Source organism: Pinus tabuliformis, chromosome 2_1, assembly GCF_031772625.1.
Source record: "Pinus tabuliformis cultivar Carrire ecotype Pingquan chromosome 2_1, CPIR1, whole genome shotgun sequence".
Lineage (NCBI taxonomy): Eukaryota > Viridiplantae > Streptophyta > Pinopsida > Pinales > Pinaceae > Pinus > Pinus tabuliformis.
The window spans coordinates 364,269,766-364,295,867 of record NC_142299.1 but is presented as its reverse complement, the minus strand read 5'-3'; the positions used below and the strand labels follow the sequence as shown (position 1 = coordinate 364,295,867).

The 26,102-nt window shown below is 40.3% G+C and overlaps 1 protein-coding gene across 4 annotated transcripts in view; it reads right to left on the bottom strand.

The window, feature by feature from the left end:
• Positions 1-26,102, bottom strand: part of LOC149200374 (catalytics) — a 347,379-nt gene that overhangs the window by 245,598 nt on the left and 75,679 nt on the right. For all 4 annotated transcript variants that reach the window (XM_089402703.1, XM_089402702.1, XM_089402704.1 and 1 more), the window contains exons 5-6: positions 5,099-5,177; positions 4,722-4,754 (exon numbers count right to left, since the gene is read on the bottom strand). In XM_089402703.1, coding sequence (XP_089258829.1) covers positions 4,722-4,754; positions 5,099-5,177 — 112 coding nt within the window. The remainder of the gene's footprint in view (positions 1-4,721; positions 4,755-5,098; positions 5,178-26,102) is intronic.

Sequence of the window (26,102 nt, the reverse complement as noted above, 5' to 3'; positions counted from 1 at the left end):
GGTGAGTAGTGAAGCAATGTGGCTTTGAAACTACTCATTTGCCGAGTATATTGCAGTTTGAATAGTGAGTAGTGAAGCAGTGTGGCTTCGAAACTACTCGAGGGACTGTTTGATCATGTGTTGGAGTCGACCTCAAGATATTATGACAATTGTGAATCTTTCTGATAACCTTGTGTTTTCATAACAAGTCAAAGCACATCGAGATCGAGTGCCACTACATTTGTCACATAGTGCAAACAGAAGCAGTGAAGCTTGGGTATATTCCTACTGATGAGCAAATAACTGATATTTTGCATGGTTTCTAAGTCGCTAGTGAAGTGTGTTTACTGACCCACATTAACTGTCCCAACCAGTCAAAGCCTTTGTCCGGAATGAATTTTGTGTACTTTAGAGACAAGCTAGGACTTATTGATACCTCTCTCAATGAGAGGGACTGATGGTTATATATTAAAGGACAGTCATTCTTCCTAGGTCAAGTGTGTTGCGCCGGATTAGGAAGAATGGTCCTGAAGGACCGGTCATTCCAAAGAGGGTTTCCTTTCAGTGAGAACCCCACCATCAATGAAAGGGAATATTGATGGGATATCAACAAGGGCATGGCTCAAACTATTGGTGACAACAAGAGCATGGCCCAGACTGTTGATGGGTGGATAATAGGGGCATGGCTCGAACTATTGGTAAGATAGCATAAGGGACGGTCAGTCTAGAGTGAATGGTCCCTAAGGCCCGCACACTCAATGGAGTGGGTGTCTTTTTAGCATCTTGGCCTAGAGTGAAGCCTTTGGAGTTAGGACATGTGTCACTAGGGTTTGACCATGGGTGATGGCAACCCTGAATTAGTCGGAGTATCATGAGGTGAGGCACCCACCGGATCATGGTAATTATTTGAGTAAGTACTATTGGTTAGGAGTGCTAACATGGGTTGTTGTACCTAATGATGATGATGTTGATGTAGTTCAAGTGTGTTGACCTAGATGATGATGCCATTGATGAGTTGTACCTTTCCTTAATCATTATACAAAGAACATCTAGATAGTAGATAGTCATTATGAATACCTCCCTAGCTAAGGTGAGCGTTGAATTTTGTAGCTATGGTCGGTCTTCATAATATTTTATTGTGTAATGATGAAATGTAAAAGAAAATTTTATTGGAAGCATGTTCTTTATGCTTGCAAGAAAAAGGAACATTTATTTGTTTTATTCAAAAGAAATTTCACAAGGCATGACCTTATCAAAGCATGAAAAATGAAAATTGGAAATTTGTATTTTTCCTCCACAAGTGCCAAGTCGGCCCTCCTAGTCATCATGTCGGCCTGCCCATGAGAGACACCCATTTGCATTATGTAAAGGCTATAAATAGCCCATTCGACCTCCTCCCAAGAAACACTTTGGATCACCATTACATATCTCTGTTTTGCGCGAACAAGATGAGTACAAGGCTGAGAACAAAAGGAAGAGATACAACTCATCTGCCCTCACTCTAGCATTCAAAAGAGGCTGAGATCTGGACGTTTATCTGTGGCATATTCTCTCTGTGGTACAATGCAAAGTTTATGTGGCATAGTTGCAGATCTGAGGCACTAACTCTGTGCCATAATATGAATTCTGAGGCTAAGACAGAGAACGAACTTCGACCCTCTTGGAGACCTTGTTTTTGTGGTATATTTTTGCAGAGTTGCAGGATGAATTTCGGCTCTCTTAGAGACGTTATTGCAAAGATTCTGTGAAAAGAATTGTGGACATTTGTCTTGGATTTTGTGGAGGGTTGACTTGGCTCTTGGTGGATGGTCATCCTGCTGGTTAGTTGACTTTGATGTATCTCTTGTTGCATTGATTCTCTAAGGAAAATGTTGGTTGGGATTTTCCCCCATTTTAGGTTTTCCCAGGGTAAAATATTCTTGTCTTTTAGTGCATTGTGATCTCTATTGCTCTAGTGTTTTTATGGTTGAATTTCTAAATGTATAATTGCTTAATGATATCTTGGAAGTGCATATTATCAAGTTTCAAAAATAAGTACTTGTATCTATTGTAGTAAAAAATCAACAGATACACCTCTATTTTTGTGTGCTTACTGCATGAACCAAGTCTTTTCTTCTTCACTATAGGGCAGATTCATAGGAAAAAATATGTCAATCTTGTTGAATCATGTGACAGACCCACTTTTTTATTAGTCATTATATTTAGGTACTTCATGTTGATTTGGGGTAGCATTGGATGTGCTCGAGCCACGAAATTTGGTGGAGAGGTTGGGGCACATGAGATCTCCAATACCCAGAAAGGTTTTGGGCAGATTCTAAACAGTTCATGAGATATTAAAATATTTAATATTTTTAATGGAGTCCCTAAGTCTAAACTTAGGGAAAATAAAATATTAATGTGTATTAATATGAAACTGTGTTAGAATGGTCCAAAAGACATGGGTCAAGCCAGATCTAATCTTAGCCGTTGATTAGGAACTTAATCTCTGTCGTTGATATGTCAACGAGAAAAGTATAAGAGGAGGCTTGAGGGTCACTTGGAGAGTACACCAGAGTGATTAGTCATTTTATTCTCTAGAGCAGGGTTTGCTAAGAGAGATAGAATCAGTGATCGGAGTTGCAACTGAGGGGCATTGAGTACAAAGAGACAGAGAGGCAAAGATAGTGTCGAGAGAGCAGCACAGTAGCCGGGGAGAGTGACACAGTAGCAGCCAGAGCTCACGCAGGGCCACGCAGAGGTAGCCAGGAGCTGCGCAGAGCTTCAGAGAGGCCAGCGTTGCTGTAGCAAAGGGCCAGAAGGCTGACGCAAGGCCTCCTAAGGCTAACGCAGACCCATCCGGGGTGACGTGGGGCCAGCGCTGAGCAGAGAGGGGCTGACGCAGTCCAAGAAGGTTGACACTGGGGTTTCTGGGGCAGATTGTAGCTGAGGAGCTGCCAGAAGGATTATCCGGGGTTTCAGCCAGGAAACCCCAAGAAATTTGTCTCAAACTGAGAGGTATTACTGCCAAGCAAATTCTCTGTTGGGTAGGCCAATTTCGGCACCCAGATTGTACTATGATATTGCTTAATAAGAAAACCCTCAGACAGTTACATCAGTTTTCCCACATTGGGTTTTTCCTAGGACATTGGTCCAAAAATAACGGTGTCATTTGGTGTGATTGTTTTTGTTTCCTTCAGTTGTTGATCTGTAATATGTTGAGCGTGCACTAGTGTTTATTTTCAGTATTTACATTGTAAATAACTTGTTAGGCAACATAACAAGCAGGTAGGAATAAATAAGATAAAGTGCATGGAGGGTTTCTAACTGGTAGACTTAAAAACTTCAACACTTCAACCTTACCCTTGTTTAGAGGTCTTGCTCCAAAGCAACTACGGTTTCTTACTTGCATGGGAAGTGGACAAGAAGCTTTTGGTTCTGGCTTTGTTTGGTGTTGAGCTATGGCATATGTTTTGAATATGTATTTCCAAGAAGTTCCTTGTTTCCTATTTTCAAAGATGCTTTAGGCACTCCCTCCTCCTTGTTGTTACTTGTACTTTTAACTCCTACTAACCAGCTTTACAAACATTAATATAATTTCATTTCATTTCTTGCAAATATCTCTATTAAAGTTTAAACATTGGGTCCTTAAGTTCATTAGATGTTAGCAAAATAAAAATAAACTATTTTACCAATAACAACTCTCTTCCCATCGAAGTTCTTGCGACGGGATGATAAAGTCCAAAGACCCGATTGTACTTTGATTGATCTCACTGCAAGCTATGGATAAAGTCCAAAGCAAGCTCAAGCCAACGGGAAATTTCAAATTCCTACAGAATTTCACCATGCTAGTGTCTACCATAAGCTAAAAATTAAATAAATAAGCTCAATGTTGTTAGTAACTTGAGTATCCTCTCTAACAAGTGACATTAAATATTAAAAAACGCTAACTCATTTGATTATGGATTAAAATATAAACAATCATATCATTATATGTTACTACAATGCTAGGTCATTGGGGTAGATCAAGTGGTTCAAAGCTGCGAATAGCATGCAAGAGGTCTCAGGGTTAAGTCCTCTGGCTGGCTGCCCTGCCTAAGTGGGTCTCACTCAATGTCCCTGCCAAGTTAGGCATCAAAAATGCATTGAGCTGATTACCCTGGGTACCCTACTTGGAATGAAGCAAAGTGCCTCAGTTTTCCCCAATATTTATATTCAAAAGAAAAGAAAAAAAAAGATTAAATTAAATAATTCTCTTCTAAAGCATCCTGCTAATATATATATATATATATATATATATATATATTAGCAAGATGCTTTAGAAGAGAAAATTAAGGAGAATGATCAATATGTTCATGAGTGATAACATGAACCCTCAAGTACAAGGAGCCAAATAATTATAGTTTACAATGGATACATGAGGCTCACAACTAAACTAAGAAGATACTCCCCATGCATTGGAAATCTATCATAGGCTTATACGTGAATACCAATCTAAAATTTATCAAAATAAACAATGTATATGATAATTATAAATACTAAGGAGCTTACTTCTCTCTATCTGATTGAGTTTACATATGGACCATCTTATGGTGAACAAAGTGCCATTTGCTTCACAAACTTTGCCAAAAAATGTTTCAACAAGCTGAACTGTGCAGAGCTCTCAATCTAGATAAAATGGAATTCTCAAATATAATTCTAATTGTTGCTTCTATCTTCCTGGACAAGAAAACAATCTTATCAAGCACCAAATATGAATTCCAAACCTTGTCCACATCTGGCCGCTCCTCTCTATCCACCTGCAAACACAGAATAAGTAAAACATCACTGATAAGCTTTTATTACAGGTTCCAGCACTACCTTCTACTGAATCATGCATTCCCTACTTTCGCTGCTATCCATTGAAGACAAACATTACAAATTTACAACAATTAATTAATGGAAATCAAACTAGTTAGTGAACTCAATGGCTTATGTATGATGCTTAATTTTGAGAAACGAGCTTAAAAAATCTAACTGCCATCAATATGGGTTATGGCTTACATTGAGTTACATAATAAGTCTAAAAATCATCTTCTGAACTGTGCTGATCAGTACAACTGATTTCACACTAATAAGGTTAGATGGTAGAATATAATATCACCTTAATGCTCACAAACCACTCATTCAATAGTTTTGCCACCTCTTCATTCTCAAATGACTCCACCTCCATGACATGACACCTACGGAAAAAACAATTAGAGATAACAAACACCATATCATGAAATGGTCAATATCTCTCCATTATGTATAACTTCATATGACGAATTCCCTCCTATCATACTACTGTTAAAGCAATTTCAAACACTTCAAAATACACGTTATAAATTCACAATTACCTGTTTACGGCTATTAGAAATATAAAAATACAATTACCTGCTTACTGACATTAGAAATATAAAAATGCATGCTCATTGTTTTCGGAATTTAGACAAATTCACACGCAATCCTAAAAAAAAATGAATTTTAAAGAGTTGTAAACAATATATTGATTTAATGCACCACGAGCCGAAAATGTTCAAAGCACAGACGCTAAACAACAGCAATCTAATAATGCAATAAATAAAGATGGAAGTTTACACTTATAGTCTATGGGGCCCTGGTAGGTAAAATTAAGTTATTTCCACATCGAGTTTCACAACCTGTAGAGGCATGTTCACCCCTTATGGGCTGGCATGCCTGTGTAAGTGGGTTGTTTGTGTTTGGGGCGAGGTGCAGGTCCTGGGCGAATTTGGTGGAATAGATTCCGCAATCACAGCAACTTAGCTGTGAAGGATTGCTTTCACGAAGCTACTTGCTCACACTGAATGAAAGCATCTATCAGAATAAACAGCATGATAGACTTCCAAATGCGATGATATGTCATGGTCTACAAATATATTATCTCATGCCACTAAAGCATATGCTTAAAAACAGGAACAAGCAAGAAATAAAATTGGAAGGATTCAACTATTGGAAGAGACATACTGTTCAAAAACATATCAATATATAATAAGAAAGAGAAATGTTAACTAAAACAGAGTTATTGATATTTGCACACAAACAGCAATGAGAATACTTGCACAAATAAGACAGAATGCAAGAGAGAAATGCCGAACCGTATGTACATATCTTAGACACTCTACACTCATTAGGTATTTATAAAAGTACAGAGAGTGAAAAAATGGTCTAAAATCAATCAATCGACTAATCTAGGGAAAAATCAAGGGAGTAATTTATGGAGTGGTGAGTGGAGCGAGTGAAGGTTGTTCGCCTCATTAACTTGAGAGTTACAACTTACAATTCGAAGTTTACAATATGATACATTGCCACACTTGTCACTTGCTAATTCTTACCAATTCCTCCCTACATAGAAGAAACTGGGTACACCTTTTCACTGGATAAACACATGTAGCTGCAAGAAATCAATGTTAACAGAACCAGACCAAACCGGTCAGAACCGGCCGGTCTGACCATTTGGAAGGCAAAACTAGTTCAGACTGGTGAACCAGACCCTTTTTGGCCAGTTCATGATTTTTCAAGACCTTCTAATCTGATAATTACTTCCAATGATTCGTTCATTAGATTTTCAAGACCTTCTAATCAGATAATTACTTCCAATGATTCCTTCATTAGATTTTTCAAGACCTTCTAATCTGATAATTACTTCCAATGATTCCTTCATTAGTTTAGCTTGTGTCACATTCATCATTAAGCAATTATCATAGAAAATTTTCAACAGTAAAACTATCAAACCAGTGGGATCATAAAGAGACAGCCAAACAAAATACACAATTTATGCTGGGAAAAACCCAGCAACCTTTTTTTAGAGCAATTGTCCTGTTGACCACATTTTGTCAACAGTCCAAGGAAGCAAAATGCAAACACATGAAGAAATTTTTTCAAGGTTCAAAGTCATCAGCTAGCACCATTTGTATCATTGTAAACCCAATTTCTACAAGCTGTATTGTAAATGATGCTAGTATGACTCTTTAATTATGTAACAATACCTAGGTAAGTCTCTGATCTTGGCATGATGCTAGTATGACTCTTTAATTATGTAACAATACCTAGGTAAGTCTCTGATCTTGGCAACGGATTTCATCCTAGGAAGTTTTTTAACCTCACCGAATTATGTGTGTTTGTTTTTAAATACGGATAATTGGCTGAGTTTTTCTTTCAGCTTAAACAGCTTAAACCCCAAAGCTAGGGTGGAATCTCTTAACAAGGTCCTAGGTGAGTCCTCTCTTTAATTATGTAACAATACCTAGGTAAGTCTCTGATCTTGGCAACGGATTTCATCCTAGGAAGTTTTTTAACCTCACCGAATTATGTGTGTTTTTAAATACGGATAATTGGCTGAGTTTTTCTTTCAGCTTAAACAGCTTAAACCCCAAAGCTAGGGTGGAATCTCTTAACAAGGTCCTAGGTGAGTCCTAGTGTTATATCGAGTCTTTGTAAAACTCTGTTTGGGAATAATTTAAGCACATTTGACTAAATTATTTTATTACAAATCACTTGGTCTATACTAGATCATATTGTGTTGCAGAATTGAAGAAATTATTGAGGGTCCGAATCTAAAAGTGTTTTCCCCTTTCAAGGGTCGCTATAATAATAATTTGATGTAAAAAATATTTTAGTGCACGGTCTCTCATATTTAGAGACCATGGCTAAAATTGAGGGTGGAAAAACTATTAATCCCCTCTAGTATCAATTAATTAATTTTTCTGGCTCCATTAAATAAAAATCTCAAGCCAAAAAATTAATTAATTTTAAGTCAAAGATAATTATAGAGAAATTAATTTCTCCCCTATGGAAAATAATCAAAAATTTGTAGGTCAAAGAAAAGTCAATTTTTGGAGGTCCCCCACTAGGGAAAAAAAAAATATTTTAAGAAAAATTGAACCCCTGGACCTTGGTGGTTAAATCAAAGTCCATTTGTTTTAGGAAATTAATCCAAAATATTAATTTTTTGATTAATTAAAAATGGGTTTTAAGAAAATTTCGATTTTTTCCTCAAAATTAAAAATTCAAGGGTGGAGATTAAAAGATAATCAAATTATTTTCAACGGTCAAGATTAAAAGATGATCAAATAATCTTCAACGGTGGAGATTAAAAGGTGATCAAATTATTTTCAACGGTGGAGATTATTTTGACGGGGATCAAGCCAACCAGCCGTTATTTTCCACTTGGAAGGGTTTCTCTATATAAGGAAGTCATTTTGCTTCTATTGAATATCTTTGGATGATGTAATTCTTGACGTTGGTATTGAGTTGTTGCTCTGCTAGGAACATTGAACATTGGTATTGAGTTGTTGCTCTACTGGGAACATTTTGTATCATAATAGAAAGACTTTAGGGTTCAGTTCATGGTGTTTTTCTTTCGTTGATCTGTGGTGTGTGTTAGCTATGTGTGATCCTATATTGTGCTAAACATTGCTAATAATTGTTATTTCATTTGTCAGTGATAAGAACATTCTATTGGTACATGCTATCTTGGGTGATCTGATTCTCCATATGATCTAACAATTTTCTTGAGAATTTATAGAGATTTACAGGTACGCTAGCCCTTCGGCTCCAAGTTCACAGAGTGTAGGGAAGAGCTAACTATGTTTGGGCTTTGAAATTTCTTTATGATATTTGATTTTGCAAGAGGGTTTCAGCCAATATTTACTTTCAAAATTTGTTCAGCCATTGTTATTTATCCAGAAATATTTTCTCCAATAAAAAAATTTTAAATTTTGTAAATATTGTATATTTGTAAATTATTTGTTAATAATTTGTAAATTATTTCTAGCCCATTTGTTTTGCAGCACTTGGTGTTTTATTATTTTTTTGGGTTTTATATTTTGTATATATATTTAGGGTTTTGGCATTCTTTGATTTATTTGTGTAGGTGAACTTCAAGTTGATCAAGAGAATTTTGTTAGGGTTTTGAGGTAGATCTAGGCCTAGGAAGGCAAGATCTAGCCTCCAAGCTCAACGTCTAGCCTGAAGAGGAAGTCATCTAGCATTTTTTGCAGTGATTTGTGGCAATTTTTGGCATTTGCGGGGTTTGGAAAAAATTTAAAGCCTTGGGCCTAGCTGTCCTCCTTTTCCAGCCTAGTCTTGGGGCCTAGAAACCTCCTAGGGCCCTCTACCCTCTTGTTTCCCCTTGGTTGCAACCTTTTACCATTAGTCGTGGGCTTAAAAAGGCCTTGGCCCCCTTGTAGAGGAGTCATCCAGCCCTCAAGGGGCCTCGGCCCCCCTATAGAGGAGTCATCCAGCCCTCAAGGGGACTCGGCCCCCCTGTAGAGGAGTCGTCCAGCCCTTAAGGGGCCTCGGCCCTCCTCCTTAACGCCTATTGTGGCCTCTAAGAGGCTCTCCTCCCTCGCGCCCTCCCCTTTTGCCCTATCTGCAGCCTTGTAAGGGTTGTTCCCTTGGCCACTAGCCCTTCTAGTGCTCTTTCACCCCAGCATCAACCTTTTCAGGCCTAACATTAGCACTTGTGGGTTTGTCTCCTCTTGTCGTGACCTTTTCCGGGCCTTGTTGGGCCTTCCTTTCCCTTGTTTTTCCTTCTAACCTCTCATTTTTCATTTCTAGCCCTAGTCTTGGGGTTTTCTAGCCTTATAACCCTTGCCCTAGCCTTGTATTCAGTCATCTCTGATTTTGATATTATTTGAGTGGGCTAACATTGTGGTTTTGCAGCAATATTAGAGCTAATTTGGTGGTTGTAGGTAGCCAAGCTCATTGGAGGTCAAACTAGCCCTCAACTAGGCCTCTAGGCCTCTTGGTTTGCCTCTTTTCCCCTCCTCATTCACTCTGTTTTGTTACTGCCATCTTATGCAGTCATATAAACTAAATTAAAAAACTTTAAAATTGACTAAAGATCATCTAATAATCACTCAACTTGAATAGCTAATCATTAGAGCTATTATGGCATTAATAATTTGGCACCTTGTTGGTTTATTGAAACACTGGATCACTAATTTTCTCAGTTATTTCAAGTCTGATATATGTTTTTCTGAGGTCTGATCTGAACATTAAAAATCTGATCTATAGTGTCTAAGAAGTCTTATAATCAAGTGAATATCATTGGAAATTGAATACATTGATTTTCTAGCTTATCTTTGGCATCTTGCATCATTTCTTGACTACTGATATAAAATTGCATTCCTCTGAAAACAAGGTTGCGGCAGTAATAAATCACATATAAGTCTCTAAAATTGGCTAAGGAATATTTACAATTCATAATCATTCATGGTTGAAGTGATTTGGGCTTAGTCTTAGTCATTGGCATCTAGTTGCACTCTTGCATTGACACACATAAGTGCTCTAATTGGATTGGTAATTGTTGATGAAATTTGTTTTAAGTGACATTGTGGACTGATTCTCTTAACTTCTCATTGCCATTATTGTCATTGGATAAGTAGATTCATTGCTCATTGTTGAATTGGATTTCATAATCAAGTTTAATTCTAATTGTGATAAGAGATCTAATTGTGTATCTAATTGGCATATTGATAGTTCACTATTGTAATTGCTAATTGTATCAAGTAGCATTAATCTTGTCTTTTGAGAAATTCTATATTGGTGATTTCGGCCACATTTTCTAGCATCATTAAGTTTGAGCAATTTTCTCTTGTGGTTGAGATTGTCATTCATCCATCATGTAAGTATTTCATTGTTGGTAATTGAATATCATTGCAATTGAGTACTTAAGTAATCAAATAATCTCACCTTAAGAGCACTCACATTTTGCACTTGCATTTTAGGATTAGTGTCTCGCATTAATTAATTTACCTCCAAGCATAAGCTTGGTCGATAGAGAGATAGACCCACCTTTCTCATCTAGCTTGAGGAGTCTAAAAACTCATTAGTAGTTAACACGGTGACCTTGCAGTCGTCAGAGCCACAGTCTTAGCAGCGCCAGAGGCATCGAGTGGTTAGAAGCCCAGGGGAGGTATCGTTAAGTTTGAGCACTTTTCTCGTGGTTGAGATTGTCATTCATCCATCGTGTAAGTATTTCATTGTTGGTAATTGAATATCATTGCAATTGAGTACTTAAGTAATCAAATAATCTCACCTAAGAGCACTCACATTTTGCACTTGCATTTTAGGATTAGCGTCTCGCATTAATTAATTTACCTCCAAGCATAAGCTTGGTCGATAGAGATATAGGCCCACCTTTCTCATCTAGCTCGACGAGTCTAAGAACTCTTTAGTAGTTAACATGGTGACCGTGCAGTCGTTAGAGCCACAGTCTCTGCAGCGCCGGAGGCATCGAGTGGTTAGAAGCCCATGGGAGGTATCGCTAACCAAGCCTCAGCTTGCTTCCCGGCGGCTTCAATCTCACAACTTACTCTAGAGACTAGCTTCAAAGCAATGAAGAGGAAGGACACATTTAGAATAGGCATATAACTAAAATAAACCAAGATTTTGCATCTCACCTAAATTGTAGGATTTGTATTTCATATAGGATAGTGGAGCATCCTCAAGCAACAACTGTTCATCCGGTAACTTGGTAAATAATCTAAGCAAGTAATCGACTCCATTTAAGGCATTGGTCTTCCACAATAATCTAATCAGATCATTTAACTTGCTCAATCAACCGAGTTACTAGGCCATTCAGTTGCCTCCCGGATTTGTTGGTTGCCAATGAATCTTCCATCTTCACATTTCATAGGGACTACCACCCATACAATGGAGATAGCTAGAACGGAGAGAGTGGGGATTAGAGTGACAGCCCCTTCGTTGAGGGTTGTTGCATCTCATCTTATACAATTTGGGCGACAACATCTCCAATTCAACAAGAGATACAATCTAATTTCCCAGTCAAAAAAGAAAAAAAGAAAAAAAGTCAAACTGACCAGTAACCAAACCCAGATCAACCTTGGTCAAATAGAGACAAATTTGGCTTCTTGAAATTGTTGTCTGGTGCCTTAGAAATCGTCCTTCATGCCTCAAATTCCCCCTCTTATTCTCCCTCAGATTCATCTATCTGGTCTGCCTTAGATTTGTTCTTATTTTGCCTCAGACAGTGATTTGAATTGGTGTATCGAAGTGGAGAACAAGTAGCCTGTAAATAGTGAATTCATAAGCCTGAAAAGGTGTGTCTGTATTGTTACCGCTCAAACTAGCAAAGCCCACTGTCACCTCGACTAAGCTGCCTAATATTTATGGACTTTCACCGATGGGAGGAGACTCTTTATAATAAGAATCACGAAACTGAATGGATCAATGATAGGATGAGAGGTGATCCTAAAAGCCTATTCACAAGAGAGTCTCAAATATATGGCTTGCTTGTTTTGAAAACAAGATGAAAGGCTCTCTAAGAATGGCTTAGGGGAATTCTAAGAGCTAGGGTTTGAGAATATGACTTGTCAAGAAGATTCTTAGCTCCTAAAATCCTTGTGGTCTTTGTGAAATTGGCTTCAATAGTTGTGGGATCACGCGGGACCAAGTGGACACAAGGCTAGGTAAAGGGAATGGGGTTGAGCAACCAATGATGTGCTTGACCTAATCTGGGAGGAGAAGGGGATCAAGAAAGGAATTTTCAATGAAAGGTAACGCAATGATCACAGTGAGGTTTCTAGCCAAGGGAAACTTAGGGCAAGGAACGATCCCTGAGCTAGGGCTCGCAATATCTTGAGATCCCACCGTCGGATTTGCTTGAAATTTGGAGGGCCTCTATAAGAAACTCCATCGTAGTTGTGGACAAAAAATTGAAGTATTTGGATGGCTAGATTATGAGATAAGTCATGCCCTAGGGGACCTAATGGCCTCAGCCTAGGAAAGAAGAGGTGGGGGGAGAAAATTAGGTTTAAGCTCATCACCTTATGGTGGACCAGTGCCTAATCCTTTGGGGAGATTGGAGTCAAGTGTAATTATGACTATGGTAATTGGATTTTCTATGTCAAGGAGGCTTCAAAGACAACTTCGCATAGCGGCAAAAGCAGCGTCAAAGACTTTATACTTCGTTTTGCAAAATAGATGGCTTATCAAGATGAATTTCGACGACCAAGCATCTCTAGGAATATTCATTCAGTATACATGCCCATACATGAAGCATCACTATCTAGAAACAAAATTTCCACAACTTCGCATAAATGGATGCAGTAAATTAGCCCTAATATAGCAAAATCCCAACGACAATGTATGACAAAATAGAAAGAAACAATAGCATTAAATTGCACTTACATGTATAAGAGTATATCCAGCCATCAAAATTTTGCCAGTCAAGAAGCTCCAAGACAAGAGAAAATGATCCAAACATCGAAATTCATTCCATGCTCTAAAAATTCATCCTCCAAGGAAGATAGCAAAATTCTCTAAAGAGATACACGTCCAAACCAAATGATGATGCTAAAATGAAATCACATCACTTGTATTTATACACTTCTAATGAGTTCGCTTTAGCTAATTAGGCCTAATTTAGCCCCTAGAATAAAATAATGTACAAGATAACTAACTTTTGATGACAAGCCCACTAAACTAACTCATAAACAAAACAAAAAAAGCCTCTCAAGAGGTCGAATGATCAATAATATGTTGATTTGGGGTAGCATCGGATGTGCTCTAGCCATGAAAATTGGTGGAGAGGCTAAAGCACATTAGATCTTCAAGTCCCAGCAATGGTTTGGGGAAATTCCACCCAATTAGAGAGATATTAAAGTAATTAATATTTTTAATGGGTTCCTAAGTCTAAACTTAGGAAAATAAAAATATTAATGGGTATTAATATAAAATTGGGTGAGAAGGTTCTAAATGACATGGATCAAGCCAAATCTAATCTTAGTCGTTGATTAGAGATTTAATCTCGATCGATGAAGACTCAATAGAAAAAGTATAAGGGGAGGCTTGAGGATCAGTTGGAGATACACCAAGTTGATCAGTCAGTTCAATTTTCTAGAGCGGGATTTACTGAGAGAAATTGAACCAGTGATCAGAGTTGCAGTGAGGGGCAATGAGTGCATAGCAGAGAGGCAGAGATAGTGTCGGAAGACGAGTGCAGAGGCAGATAAGGCTACGCAGAGCGAGCAGGAGCCACGCAAACGGTCAGAGTGACTGCACAGAGGGCCAGAGGGCCTGCGTGAGTGACCAGAGACCCAGAGAGCTAGCGCAGAGCATCTATAGGCTGACGCTAAGGGTTCTAGGTTGACGCAGAGGCCAAGACGGCTGACACAGAGCCTCAGAGAGGCGTTGGAGAGTTTCGTGGAGCAGAATTGCTGAATATCTGCTTCCGAAGAGAGGTATTACTGCCAGATTGATTTCTCTATCGGGTGAGCCAATTTGGCACCCAGTTGTACTCAAGAAAAGCTGCTTAATAATAAAACCCTTAAAACTGCTGCACCGATTTTCCCAAATTGGGTTTTTCCGGGGACAATTGTCAAGAAATAACGGTGTCCCTCGTGTGTTTGTCTATTTCTTTTAGTTGATGATCTCTAGATGGTTGAGACTGCATTTGTGTTTATTTCAGTATTTATATGGTTAAATAACTTGTTCAGTAATTAAACAACTAAGTGAAATAAGGAAGATAGTACAGGAAAATTTCTAACGGGTTAGACTTAGAAATTTCAACATAATACATGTCGTTGGGCCATAGACGAGTGTTGATGAAGTCCATAGGTGCCATGATGCGAAACACGACTCCCAAAAGTAGTGGACGAGGGGTTGGCCTCTTGTTTTCTAAATAGTAAACCTGTGGTGCTCTCAATGGGTGTGGGAGCAAACAAGTGTCTTCATGGGTCTCCAAACAGATCAAAGATGCCTATAGACCATCTACAAGGGCTCAGATGATGGTATAAGTGATGCCACATCATCATACAAGTCCTTGGTCATCTGCCAAGTGCATGGTATAACTGTGGGGTCAGCTGGACATGGTGAACTAGGTGCATCTTCCTCGTCCAATAGGTGAATCACGAGCAATCTCTGAACGTCTTTGGGGATCCATGAAATGTTGTCTACTGTTGTGGAGGCCCATGGTTCTATACACACCCTACATGTGTCAATGTAACCCTCTAGAGGGTTAGAACCCAGTATAAGGAGACCAAACCAAAAATGGAGACCATCTGCAATCCTGCATAAGATCCAATGTGTCCCCTTGCCCTCTAGTACAACAGGTCATTAAAGAAATCAAGTTAAAGAGCTTACAAACCATGGACAACAGGCGGGCACTTCATAATGCCATCCCCTTCCATATTAGGCTTTGGTATGTGCTAATGTCTCCAAGCTCCAAGGGGGGTTAACCAAGTACCCTATTAGGTGGTTTCTACTTTTAAAGGGAACAGTATGTCCAAGGTACATCCTTCAAATGGTGGTGTCATGTGATAAAGTGATGGAACAGAATAGGGGATGAAAGGGGCAATCATGGGTCACATGTTGGGATACAAGGGTAGCTAATAAAAGGAAGCCTGCACTTGGGTATACAATGTATAGGAGGAAGCAACCGTAGTACATGAGTTACCCCTGCCTTGATTTTTCCACCCTTCTTCATATGCCTTGCCTTTCACGATTTTTCATTGATTAATTGCTTAGGGCTCAAGGGATAAGAGCATGATCTGTAAGGTAGCAGTGGATACCCATTTAAGTTAGGGCAGCTCATTGCCCACCAGGGGTTGGGACAATCATGGGTTCCTGAATGATAAAGGAGGCTCATCTAGGGCATATAGGAACCACGATGATGGCCATGGGAATGGGGTAGAGCTCATGCATTAGCTTTTCCCCACGTGCTAAATGTGTTTGTCCCGGCCATCTTTTGCATTTTGTAGTACATTTTCTTGTTGAATGTGGCCAATTATGCTTTTACCTTTCTTTTTAGCTGCATCAGCCTTCGAGTCATCGCTTCAAGCCCGACCCAAGGTGTGGGCAAGGGGAAGGGGAGGCTAACCTTATGTGGACCTAATGGAGGAATGTGGACCCCGGTGGCGAAAATGATGAATGGGGTTATAGTGAACGGAAGGGGAGTAATATATGTGGATGAGGGAGCGGGACCATGCAACCAAAATTAGGGCTTCCCATGTAATACCATCCCTAAAACCCAAAGGTCAGTAAAAGAGATCCCACGGGACTAGGATCCAAGGGTAACGTCCAAAAGAGGTTTAGGGGACAAGAGCACAAACCTAGCCCACTCTTTCCACCGAATCCCCCCATTAATCCATGCCCAAAATTGTCCATGATAAGTAAACTACAGTACTCAATTACTAAATGACAAGGCATACCTTTAGTTTTGGGAGGCCCACCTTCAAACATATGATCATGACAGATGGGCAAGGGACCACATGGCTGGCTCAGGTGGCGAAGTAATGGCACAATGAGCTAATTGGTGGTTGCAAGGGATTATTGGCTATCGATTGAGAACCATCTTGGAGAAAAAATTTCTTCCAGGGATATCACCCACAAAATGGTGGGTAACATCTAGCTCCAACTGGGACGTGATCTCTTAAAAAAGTGAGAGAAGCTACTAGAACGGGAGGTCACAAGAACACCAGCAATCTCTTGGTTACCGTAGACCTGTTACCTGCAGATATCAAAACTAAACCCACGGGGAAGCATGTTTGTACGGCTTCTTATGATCACCCATGCTTGATGTTAGATCGTAAAATCAACAGAAAATAAAATATGCAAGTTTTAATCTAAATGCAGCTTAATCTACCATGATAAATATCATATGACATTAGTTCTAATGAGAAAATCATCATGCAAAGCATACTACTCTAACATGCAAATCGTACATAACTAATACTAAGTGTAATCATAAAGCCAATGCAACCAACATATCATCAAATCAATATAAATATGCCGACCTATATGATTAGTCATGTAGTAAATGTTGAAGCGAATGTGGACAAAATCACATGGATGATAAGGTCAGTGGGAGGTATGAAAATAGAATGTCCACACATGGATGATCACGTGAGAACTTAGAAGAGATAAGAAAAGAATGTAATCTAGTCCATGAGATCCTCTCTTCTAACCAAAATATAGAGATGTCAATGATTAAGCTCATAAACTTTTGATGGATGGCAACCTCGGGCATATTATTTCCATTATGGCCCTTATCATTTATGTCATATTTTATGGCCTCTACAGGGTTGTGATTAGTCGGAAGGGGAGACTGATGAAATGGAAAAACACAAGTAGGTTGCCCATGATGATCACACTAGAAAGGGGAGGTTATAGGTTGATCATGATCTAGAGAGGGTGCCCAAGGAGATAAAGAATACTCAATGAGGGGTTCTTCCTCGACACTATACTCAGAAAGGGGAAAGGAATCAAGGTCACTTGAGATCATATGAGAACAGGTGAGGGAATCACTCTCAAAATGATGAACAAGAGAAGAAGCCAAAGGGGAGGGTGGAGTGTTATATCCAATAGGTTTCTCTTCCCTAAAATTATAATCTAAAGGCTTAGATGATTTGAATATAGATTCATAAGGAAGACAGGTAGGAGCCTTATCGATTTCCTTACTATTGGCATCAAAATTTTGGTTTTCCATAAAATAAGAATCAATTACTTCCAACTGCCCCTTTTCATGCCAGGGAAAATAATAATTCTCATTCCCAAGGGTATCAATGGATATGTCATCATAAGTAATGCCCGAGAGAAAGGGAAAACCAATCTCAACCTTATCCTCTTTGTCAGTATCATAAATGGGAGCACAATCAAATTGAGGCCCAACAATTTTCCATTTCTCCTTTTCGATGCGGAAATAATCTTCAATGTCATCTTCCAAGGAGCTCATGGGATCACCTTCCTCGAGGTTCTCAAAAGGAGAGTTATCAAGTATGATATCCTCGAGAAAGGTAAGGTCTACCTCAACTTTACTTTCCATAGCCTCGTCATCCTCAATACATGTGTTCTCAAAATCATCTCGTTCATCGTGTGGACCCAACAAGGGCTCATCTTCCTATTGGTATCTTCATCTTGGTTAGTTGACGAGCAAGACGACTCTTCTTTCCTCTTCTCTTGAAGAAGAATAGCTATGGTATTGGTTACATGATTTTGGTAATATGCTTCTAGGAGAGCATTAGTGGGGTTCCCTTTATACTCACATTTCATCATATGAAGGTTCACCTCTTCTTTGTGCAAATGAAAGAATATTTCAGTAGAATTACATTCCCTTACTAACCCCCGGCATGACCTACTATATTCATCCATTCTTTCTTGCGTGATTTGGAGGCTCACAGGATCCAACTCTTCGTCATCATCAGAGGAGATGTTCCCCTTCTCATTACCATTGTCTTCCAATTTTGTTTGCTCATCATCCTTGCTTACATTTTGAGATTTCTTTGATGTCACCTTGACCATCCAATTAATTACCCTTTGTGGGACTTTGTACTTGGTTATAGAATTTGTCTTTGATCAAGTTATCAAGAATATTCAAAGCACGGGTTATGCGAGCAATGTCAAGGAGGCGACTAGGATCCTCCTCATAGGAATACCTCACTATGTCGAGTTGCGTCTGTTGCAATCAATTAAACCTGAGCATGAATTCCATATCCATAGCTTCCAATATATTTTGATAAGACTCTGCATATTTATCCACATTCTTTTGTAGTTCTTGAATGTCTTGGTCATTGAGTTTTGCAAATGTAGGACCAAGATAAATCTCCATTTTTCGATAGTCCATTTTTTTATGATTTTGCATATTATGATTAAAATGGAGTTGCCAAGGTGAAATGAAGTCCCTGGATAGATTTTTGCTTCACCCTACAAGAATTAACCTTTCGAGTGCAATGAAGAACTAGGGCTTCGTTCTTCCAATGGAGTCGCCAATAATAATATGTCAATTTGTCATATGGGGAACAAACACGTTTCGTGTCCCCGACAACAGTGCCAAAATGTTACCACTCAAACTAGCAGGGGTCCTAAAAGGGATCCTTGAAGGGCTACCACTACGTCAAGGGCAACAATGGATCAATAGCCCACTGTCACCTCAGCTAAGGCTCCCTACTCTTTATGGACTTTCACTGATGGGAGGAGACCCGTTATAATAAGGATCACGAAATTGAATGGATCAATGATAGGATGAGAGGTGATCCTAAAAGCCTATTCACAAGAGAGGCTCGAATATATGGCTTACTTGCTTTGAAAACAAGATGAAAGGCTCTCTAGGAAAGGCTTAGGGGAATTCTAAGGGCTAGGGTTTGAGTATATGACTTGTCAAGAAGATTCTTAGCTCCTAAAATCCTTGTGGAAACTTGGCTTCCAAGTGGTCTTTGTGAAATTGGCTTCAATAAGTTGTGGGACCCCGCGGGACCAATTGGACCCGAGGCTAGGTCAAGGGAATGGGGTTGAGCAACCAATGATGTGCTTGACCTAATCAAGGAGGAGAAGGGGATCAAAGAAGGAATTTTCAATGAAAGGTAATGCAATGATCCTAGTGAGGTTTCTAGCCAAGAGAAACCTAGGAAGAGGAACGATCCTCGAGCTAGGGCTGGCAAAATATTGAGATCTGATTGTCATATTTGCTTGAAATTTGGAGGGCCTCTAGAGGAAACTCCAGCAAAGTTGTGGACCAAAAATTGAAGTATTTGGATGGCTAGATTGTGAGATAAGTGATTCCCTAGGAGACCTAATGGGCTAGGCCTAGAAAAGAAGAGGTGGGGGAAGAAAATTAGGTTTAAGGTGATCACCTTATGGTGGACTAGTGTCTAATCCTTTGAGGAGATTGCAGTCAAGAGTAATTATGACTATGGATATTGGATTTTCTATGTCAAGCAGGCTTCAAAGACAACTTCGCATAGCAGCAAAAGTAGCTTCAAAGACTTTATACTTCGTTTTGCAAAATAGATGGCTCATAAAGATGAATTTCGATGATGACGCATCTCTAGGAATATTCATTCCAGGATTGCGAGGGAGCATCTAACCCCCCCCCCCCCCCCTCAAACCCGCTCCCGGAGCACGCTCCCACCCCGGGAGCAGAAATTTTCTCTCCCTAGCCTTTTTTGCAAAAACATTCCAAATGTAATTTTTTTCAAAGAAACAATCATTTTTGAGTGAGGTAGGCTAATGATCAAGCCTATGGCCCTAATATTGATATGCAATTCATGGTAATGTTAAATTCTTAAAGTAAAAGAAGCATTCTCCTTAATCTTCATTTTCATCCTTTTACTTAAATTTTTAACATTCCATGAAATGACTCGGGATGTTTGAGAGTGGTTCCCACCTCATTGGATTTCATATGGAGAAAGTAGAATTTTAGATCTCATTCAAAATCTAGCAGACTTATCAATTTTTCAGGATTGGGGGATTGCAATGTTTCCATTGGATTTTGTCATGTATTAGGGTATGGAACTCGTATTTAATCAAGAGCACCAATCCCTCTATGTACCTTGATGTTAGTGACATTGGTTGTCGAACTCCTCTATCATAACCCTACTAAAAATGTACCCATCACTCAAACAAGATCTTGACTTGACATGCTATGTTTTTTCTATCTTATGTTAATGCTTAGGGTGATATTAATGACAAAGATCCCTATATGGATCCAAAGGTAATGACAAAGACACCTCTAGGTATTAATGCTTCGAGGGTGATATTAATGACAAAGATCCTCATATTCCAACAAGACTCAAAATTAGACATTTCTCGTGGCGGCAAGAGGCCCAAGCATTAGCAATAGATAATAAATTTACTTGTCTTTTCTAGTTTCTAGTCGTTCTAGTAGTTCTTATAACAGTTGACTCTTTCATATTTATTATGATATTTTTTGTGAACAATATATAACAATTTAAGTTTGAAGTTGGAAATTATAACTCGTTGGTAATGAATTATGAATATGATGCTTTGTGAAAGTTGAAAGTTGTTTCATTTCATTTCATTTTATAACATTTCATTTGATGTTAGAATTTTTATATAATTTTGGTGATCAATGATGATAAATGTTATGTATTGAATTTTGAAACTTTGAAACTTTAAGATTGATGAATCGTGAGACTCGATATCTTGTATGTAGGTAACTTGTCGACGTGGTTGATGAAGATTATGACTTCTAGATGATTGATGTTATATGGTTCAATCTATGTTTTTATGCGTTTTATATCTTATTCATTGTTCTGCATGCTTTTGTTGACATATATGCATCAAAATATATAAAAATATATATTATATAAAAATTCGCTCTTGAACCGGGAGCTTTAGAAAATGTCGCTTCGCGCTGCCAATTAACCTTGATTCATTCGTTATACATGGCCCATACATGAAGTATCACTATCTAGAAACAAAATTTCCACCACTTCGTATAAATGGATGCAGTAAATTAGCCCTAGTATAATGAAATCCCAGCAACAATGTATGTGACAAAATAAAAAGAAAGAATAGCATTAAATTGCACTTACATGTTTAAGAGTATATCCAACAATCAAAAATTTTCCAATCAAGAAGCTCCAAGACAAGACAAAATAATCCAAACATCAAAATTCATTCCATGCTCCAAAAATTCGTCCTTCAAGGAGGATAGCAAAATTCTCTAAGGAGATACAAGTCCAAACCAAGTGATGATGCTAAAATGAAATCACATCACTTGTATTTATACCAGTGTTTTCAAAATCGGCCGGTCGAAACCAGTAACCGGTCAAACCGGCCGGTCAGCAAGGCCACCAGTCCAAACCAGCTAAAAAACCCGACCAGCCACCTCATTTCGCCTATTTTGAGCCCTAACTGGCCAGTTTAGGATGGAACCGGCCGGTTTGTGGTCAAACCGGTCGGTTTCGTCCTAAACCAGTCGGTTAACTGCCACGGCCACGGAGGACCCACACAGCGACTTATCCAAGGTGGTTAGGGTCTTTTGGAGGGAAAGTAAGGGTCCTTTCCCTCCAAAAACACCCTCTCCAAGCCTTTAATAGGCCCTTCTCCCTCTCATTTGTCTCACACATCTCATTTGGAGTGTTTGTGAGATTGCTTGGGAGCTTGGAGAGTGTTGAGTTTTTGCTGGAGTAGTGGAACAACAAAGAGTTTAAGCTAAGTAGTAGTCATCGTGCCTCCAAAAGCCAGAGATACTGCATGGGTTCATTGTGATGTGATTGCTGGCAAAATGATCTATAAATATTGCCAAAAATCCATTGAAGGAGGGGGTATTAACAGGTTCAAGCAACACTTGGCTGAGATAGGAGGCCATGTAAAGCCATATGGAGCACCAAACGAAGTAATAGGGCATATTAGGGCAGAAAACCTTCAGAAGTTTGAGACTCAAGTCACTGAACCAATAGAGAAGTTTGTGACTGCAAAGTTTGGGAGTCGAGACTCAACCAACTGAGTTTGATCATGATGACTCATGAAAAGTTTCAAGTGATAATGTTGATCACTATTATCATATATGTAGACTTGAGTCTTGTAGTAGGCCACTGGCCCCCATAGTCTGTAGGCAACTCGTCCTATTTCAAGTCAACCACTTGAAACTCGTCCTATTTCAAGTCAACCACTTGAAACTCAATCACTTGTGTTTTTCCTCAATCAACTCACACTAGAAAATCAAGAACTCGGGTTTCAATTTCAACACATCAGTTAGTTGCATCCTAACTCGTCCTAGTTTTTAGGGACCGATTACTAATTTATAGGGAATCTCCTAATTTTTAGGGACTCGAGTCATGTACAAGAAGGAACTCATTCTGGCCCCTATGACTGAGGCACAAATCAAGGAACCCTTTTCTCGCTTATATTTTCAACACTCCCTCTTAGTGAGAAAGGTGTTCCTAGAAGAACTTCGTCCACCTAGATCTATCTCCAACATTACCATTGATCCAGGTGGATATTGGTGGCCACCTGCCAAGTCCACCTGGACCCCCACCATTGTCTTTCTCAGCATTTTCAGTTTCCTTAATTGTAGCACAACTTACTATTTTTAGCAGTTTTTCGGGTCCTGAACTTCCGGAGCCGTTTTGAGGCCCTAAACGACGTTTTTTGGGGAATCCGGGGGCAACATGAGTCCAGCCCGTTCCAACAATGATAGTGCTCGGATAGATCTTTCTAATGAGCTATTGTACGCGTCAAACGGAGATCATATGCCAAAGTTACGACCCCGGGAAGTTGATGTACCAATTTACCCCAAACGGGGCCCACAGTTTGGCGTTTCATCTCCTAGGGTTAGGTTTTGGAATGTTAAGGGTTTTTCCATTGTTTCTCAACAATAAATAGGCCTTCGAACCTCATTGTAACACAGTTCAGAGGCATGTAGCCATCACATCTCTTCTCAGAGATAAGCTACCATCGCCCTAGCTGGTTTATTTCCATTTCTGGTTGTAAGCATATTTCAGTATTTTCCATTAATGAAATGAAGTATTATTTCCGCTGCATCTTTGTGTATATGGTTATCTCTGTAATTTGTTGCGTTCCTGTTTAAATCCGGATCAGTGGTATCAGAGCGGTCTGCTTTTTCTCTGTTTTTCTTTGCATGTCCCCAACAAGGTCGGGATATAAGGAGTTAGGGCTTGAACTGGTTGAACCTTTGCAAGACCAGCCTCGCAAATCCCGACGGCCTCCCATGGCGGACGAGAAGAAAGACGAGGGGGCAGGAGATCCCATCAAAATCTTGCTCGAAGAAGCCCTCGAGCGACAACGGAACGCGATGATGGACAGCTTTGCCCAGATCCTTCAGCGGCTACCCAGAAGCGGCGCATCGGCTTCCAGCAGCTCCTCTGGAAACGCCACACCCTTTAAGGTACAAGTTAATTTTGAAATCCCCATATTCGAGGGTCAGATAGACGTCGATGCCGTAGATAAATGGTTAAATCTGCTAGAGGGTTATTTTTCTGTTCATGAATTTTCGAGTCGGGAAAAGATTGTTTTTGCTCTTCTCAAAGCAGCCCCCCACGTCAAGGACTGGTGGGAAACCTACTGCGAGCAGAAGGATGAAAGTACTGGCTCACTATTTTCAGCCGCACCCACCTGGGATTCGTTCCGGGATGCCATCAAGGAGCAGTACTACCCTGTCGGAAGCTATGAGGATGAATACATAAAGTGGACCACGCTGCGGCAGGGAAGGGACCAAGACGTGCCGGAGTTCACCAATCTTTTCCATACCCTTCGCACAAAGTTGGGTATCAAGGATTCGGAGCAACATTTGATACTCAAATACCGTGGCTGCCTGCACAAGTACATCCAGGAAGAAATACAATTCCTAAACATCCCCTCGCTCGGCGCAGCATACCGATATGCCGTCAAGGTCGAGCAGAAGTTTAAACAAAAGAAGCGAGACTTTGGATCTGCGAATCCAAAGCAGGGGAAAGGTGCCCCTAAACCACAGAACAAAGGACAAAGCCAAGGCGGGACAGCCCAAGACAACCAGCCGAAGCTGCAAGCAAAGAACAACGCCGCGAAGCCGAGAAAGGACACTGGAAAATGGTGCGAGTTCCATAAGAGCTCCACTCACAACACAAGTGAGTGTCGGGCCAAGCAGTCACTGGTGGCTGAGCTAAAGGTTTCAGAATCAGATGCATGTTCCGACTCTGAGTCAGAACCCGATAAGGGGTATGAAAAAGGGAAGCAGATCATTGATGCGGATCCCAGCGCCACTGTTGCTACCGCAAAGATCCAGAAAAATGAACCCGAAGATCCAGAGGAGGAGGAGCGTCTCTTCCACTCCCAGATGTGGGTAAAGGGCTCCCCGATACAGTTCATTGTTGATAGCGGGAGTCAAAAGAACCTCATTTCGGCAGAGGTCGTGAAGCGGTTGGGCTTACCGACCACAGCACATCCACAACCATACACCATTGGGTGGCTTCCAAAGGCGAGATCTTCGCGTGAGCCAGCAGTGTCGCCTTCCATACAACATCAAGCCCTTCACGGATGAGGTATTGTGTGACATTGCTCCCCTTGAAGTTTGTGATGTATTACTAGGACAACCATACTTGTGGAAGCGACATGCTGTGTATGAATCAAGGCCCCGTGCTGTTATTATTACATTGGGAAATAAGTTGTTCAGGATACCAGAGGTAGCACCACCTGCCGCCATCTCTTTGATTACTGCAAAACAATGCAGTAAGATCATTTCCAAAACCAGGAAATTTGTTTTCCTGATGATACGCCCTCAAGGGAAGAAGAAGACAGTGGCCGCGGCCTCCAAACGGGGTCCCTCTGCACAACAGCTACAGATGGACAAGATTGTGGAGGAGTACGAAGACATCTTCACCTCCCGGCAGGGGTTCCTCTGCACTGTCAAGTCAAGCACTCCATCGATCTGACCCCAGGTGCGCCGCTACCCAATGGACCAATTTATCGGCGCTCCGTTCTGGAGAACAATGAAATCAAGAGGCAGATTCAGGAGCTCCTGCAGAAAGGTCACATCCGTCCGAGTTCATCGCCCTGTGGGAGCCCGATCGTGTTGGTACAGAAGAAGGATGGGACGTGGAGACTCTGTATTGACTATCGGGCGCTGAACAAGATCACTGTCCGTAATAGGTACCCGATCCCGCGGATTGATGACCTCCTAGACCAACTAAAGGGGGCGAAATATTTCAGCAAGATCGATCTGAAGTCAGGATATCACCAGGTACCAATCGAACCCTCAGATGTGTGGAAGACTGCCTTCAAATCCAAGGAGGGCCTCTTCGAATGGTTGGTCATGCCTTTCGGATTGACGAATGCTCCTGCAACCTTTATGAGGCTAATGGATGACATCTTGCGGCCATTCACCAACTCCTTTGTAGTAGTATACTTGGATGACATTCTGATCTTCAGCCAGAGTTGGGAAGAGCACCTCCACCACATCCGACAGGTTCTCCAAACACTGCGGCAACACAAGCTATGTGCCAATTTGGAGAAATGCACTTTTGGCATGACCCAGGTTCAGTATCTGGGATACATCATTGATGAACAGGGGGTGCATGTCGATCCAGCCAAGGTCCAAGTCATTCGGGATTGGCCCTCTCCAACCACTCTAACAGAGCTCCGCAGCTTTCTAGGTCTTGCCAACTTCTACCGCAGGTTTGTGTTGGGGTTTTCTCATATTTCTTGGCCCTTGAGTCAAGTCACCAAGGGAGGGGCGAAAGCAAAATTCTTTTGGTCTGAATCTCAACAGAAGGCATTCAGGGAGTTGAAGGATCGCCTCTGCACGGCACCAGTGCTCGCGTTACCAGATTTACAACAACCATTTGAGGTCGAGACAGATGCCTCTGACTATGCTATTGGGGCAGTCCTTACTCAACATGGAC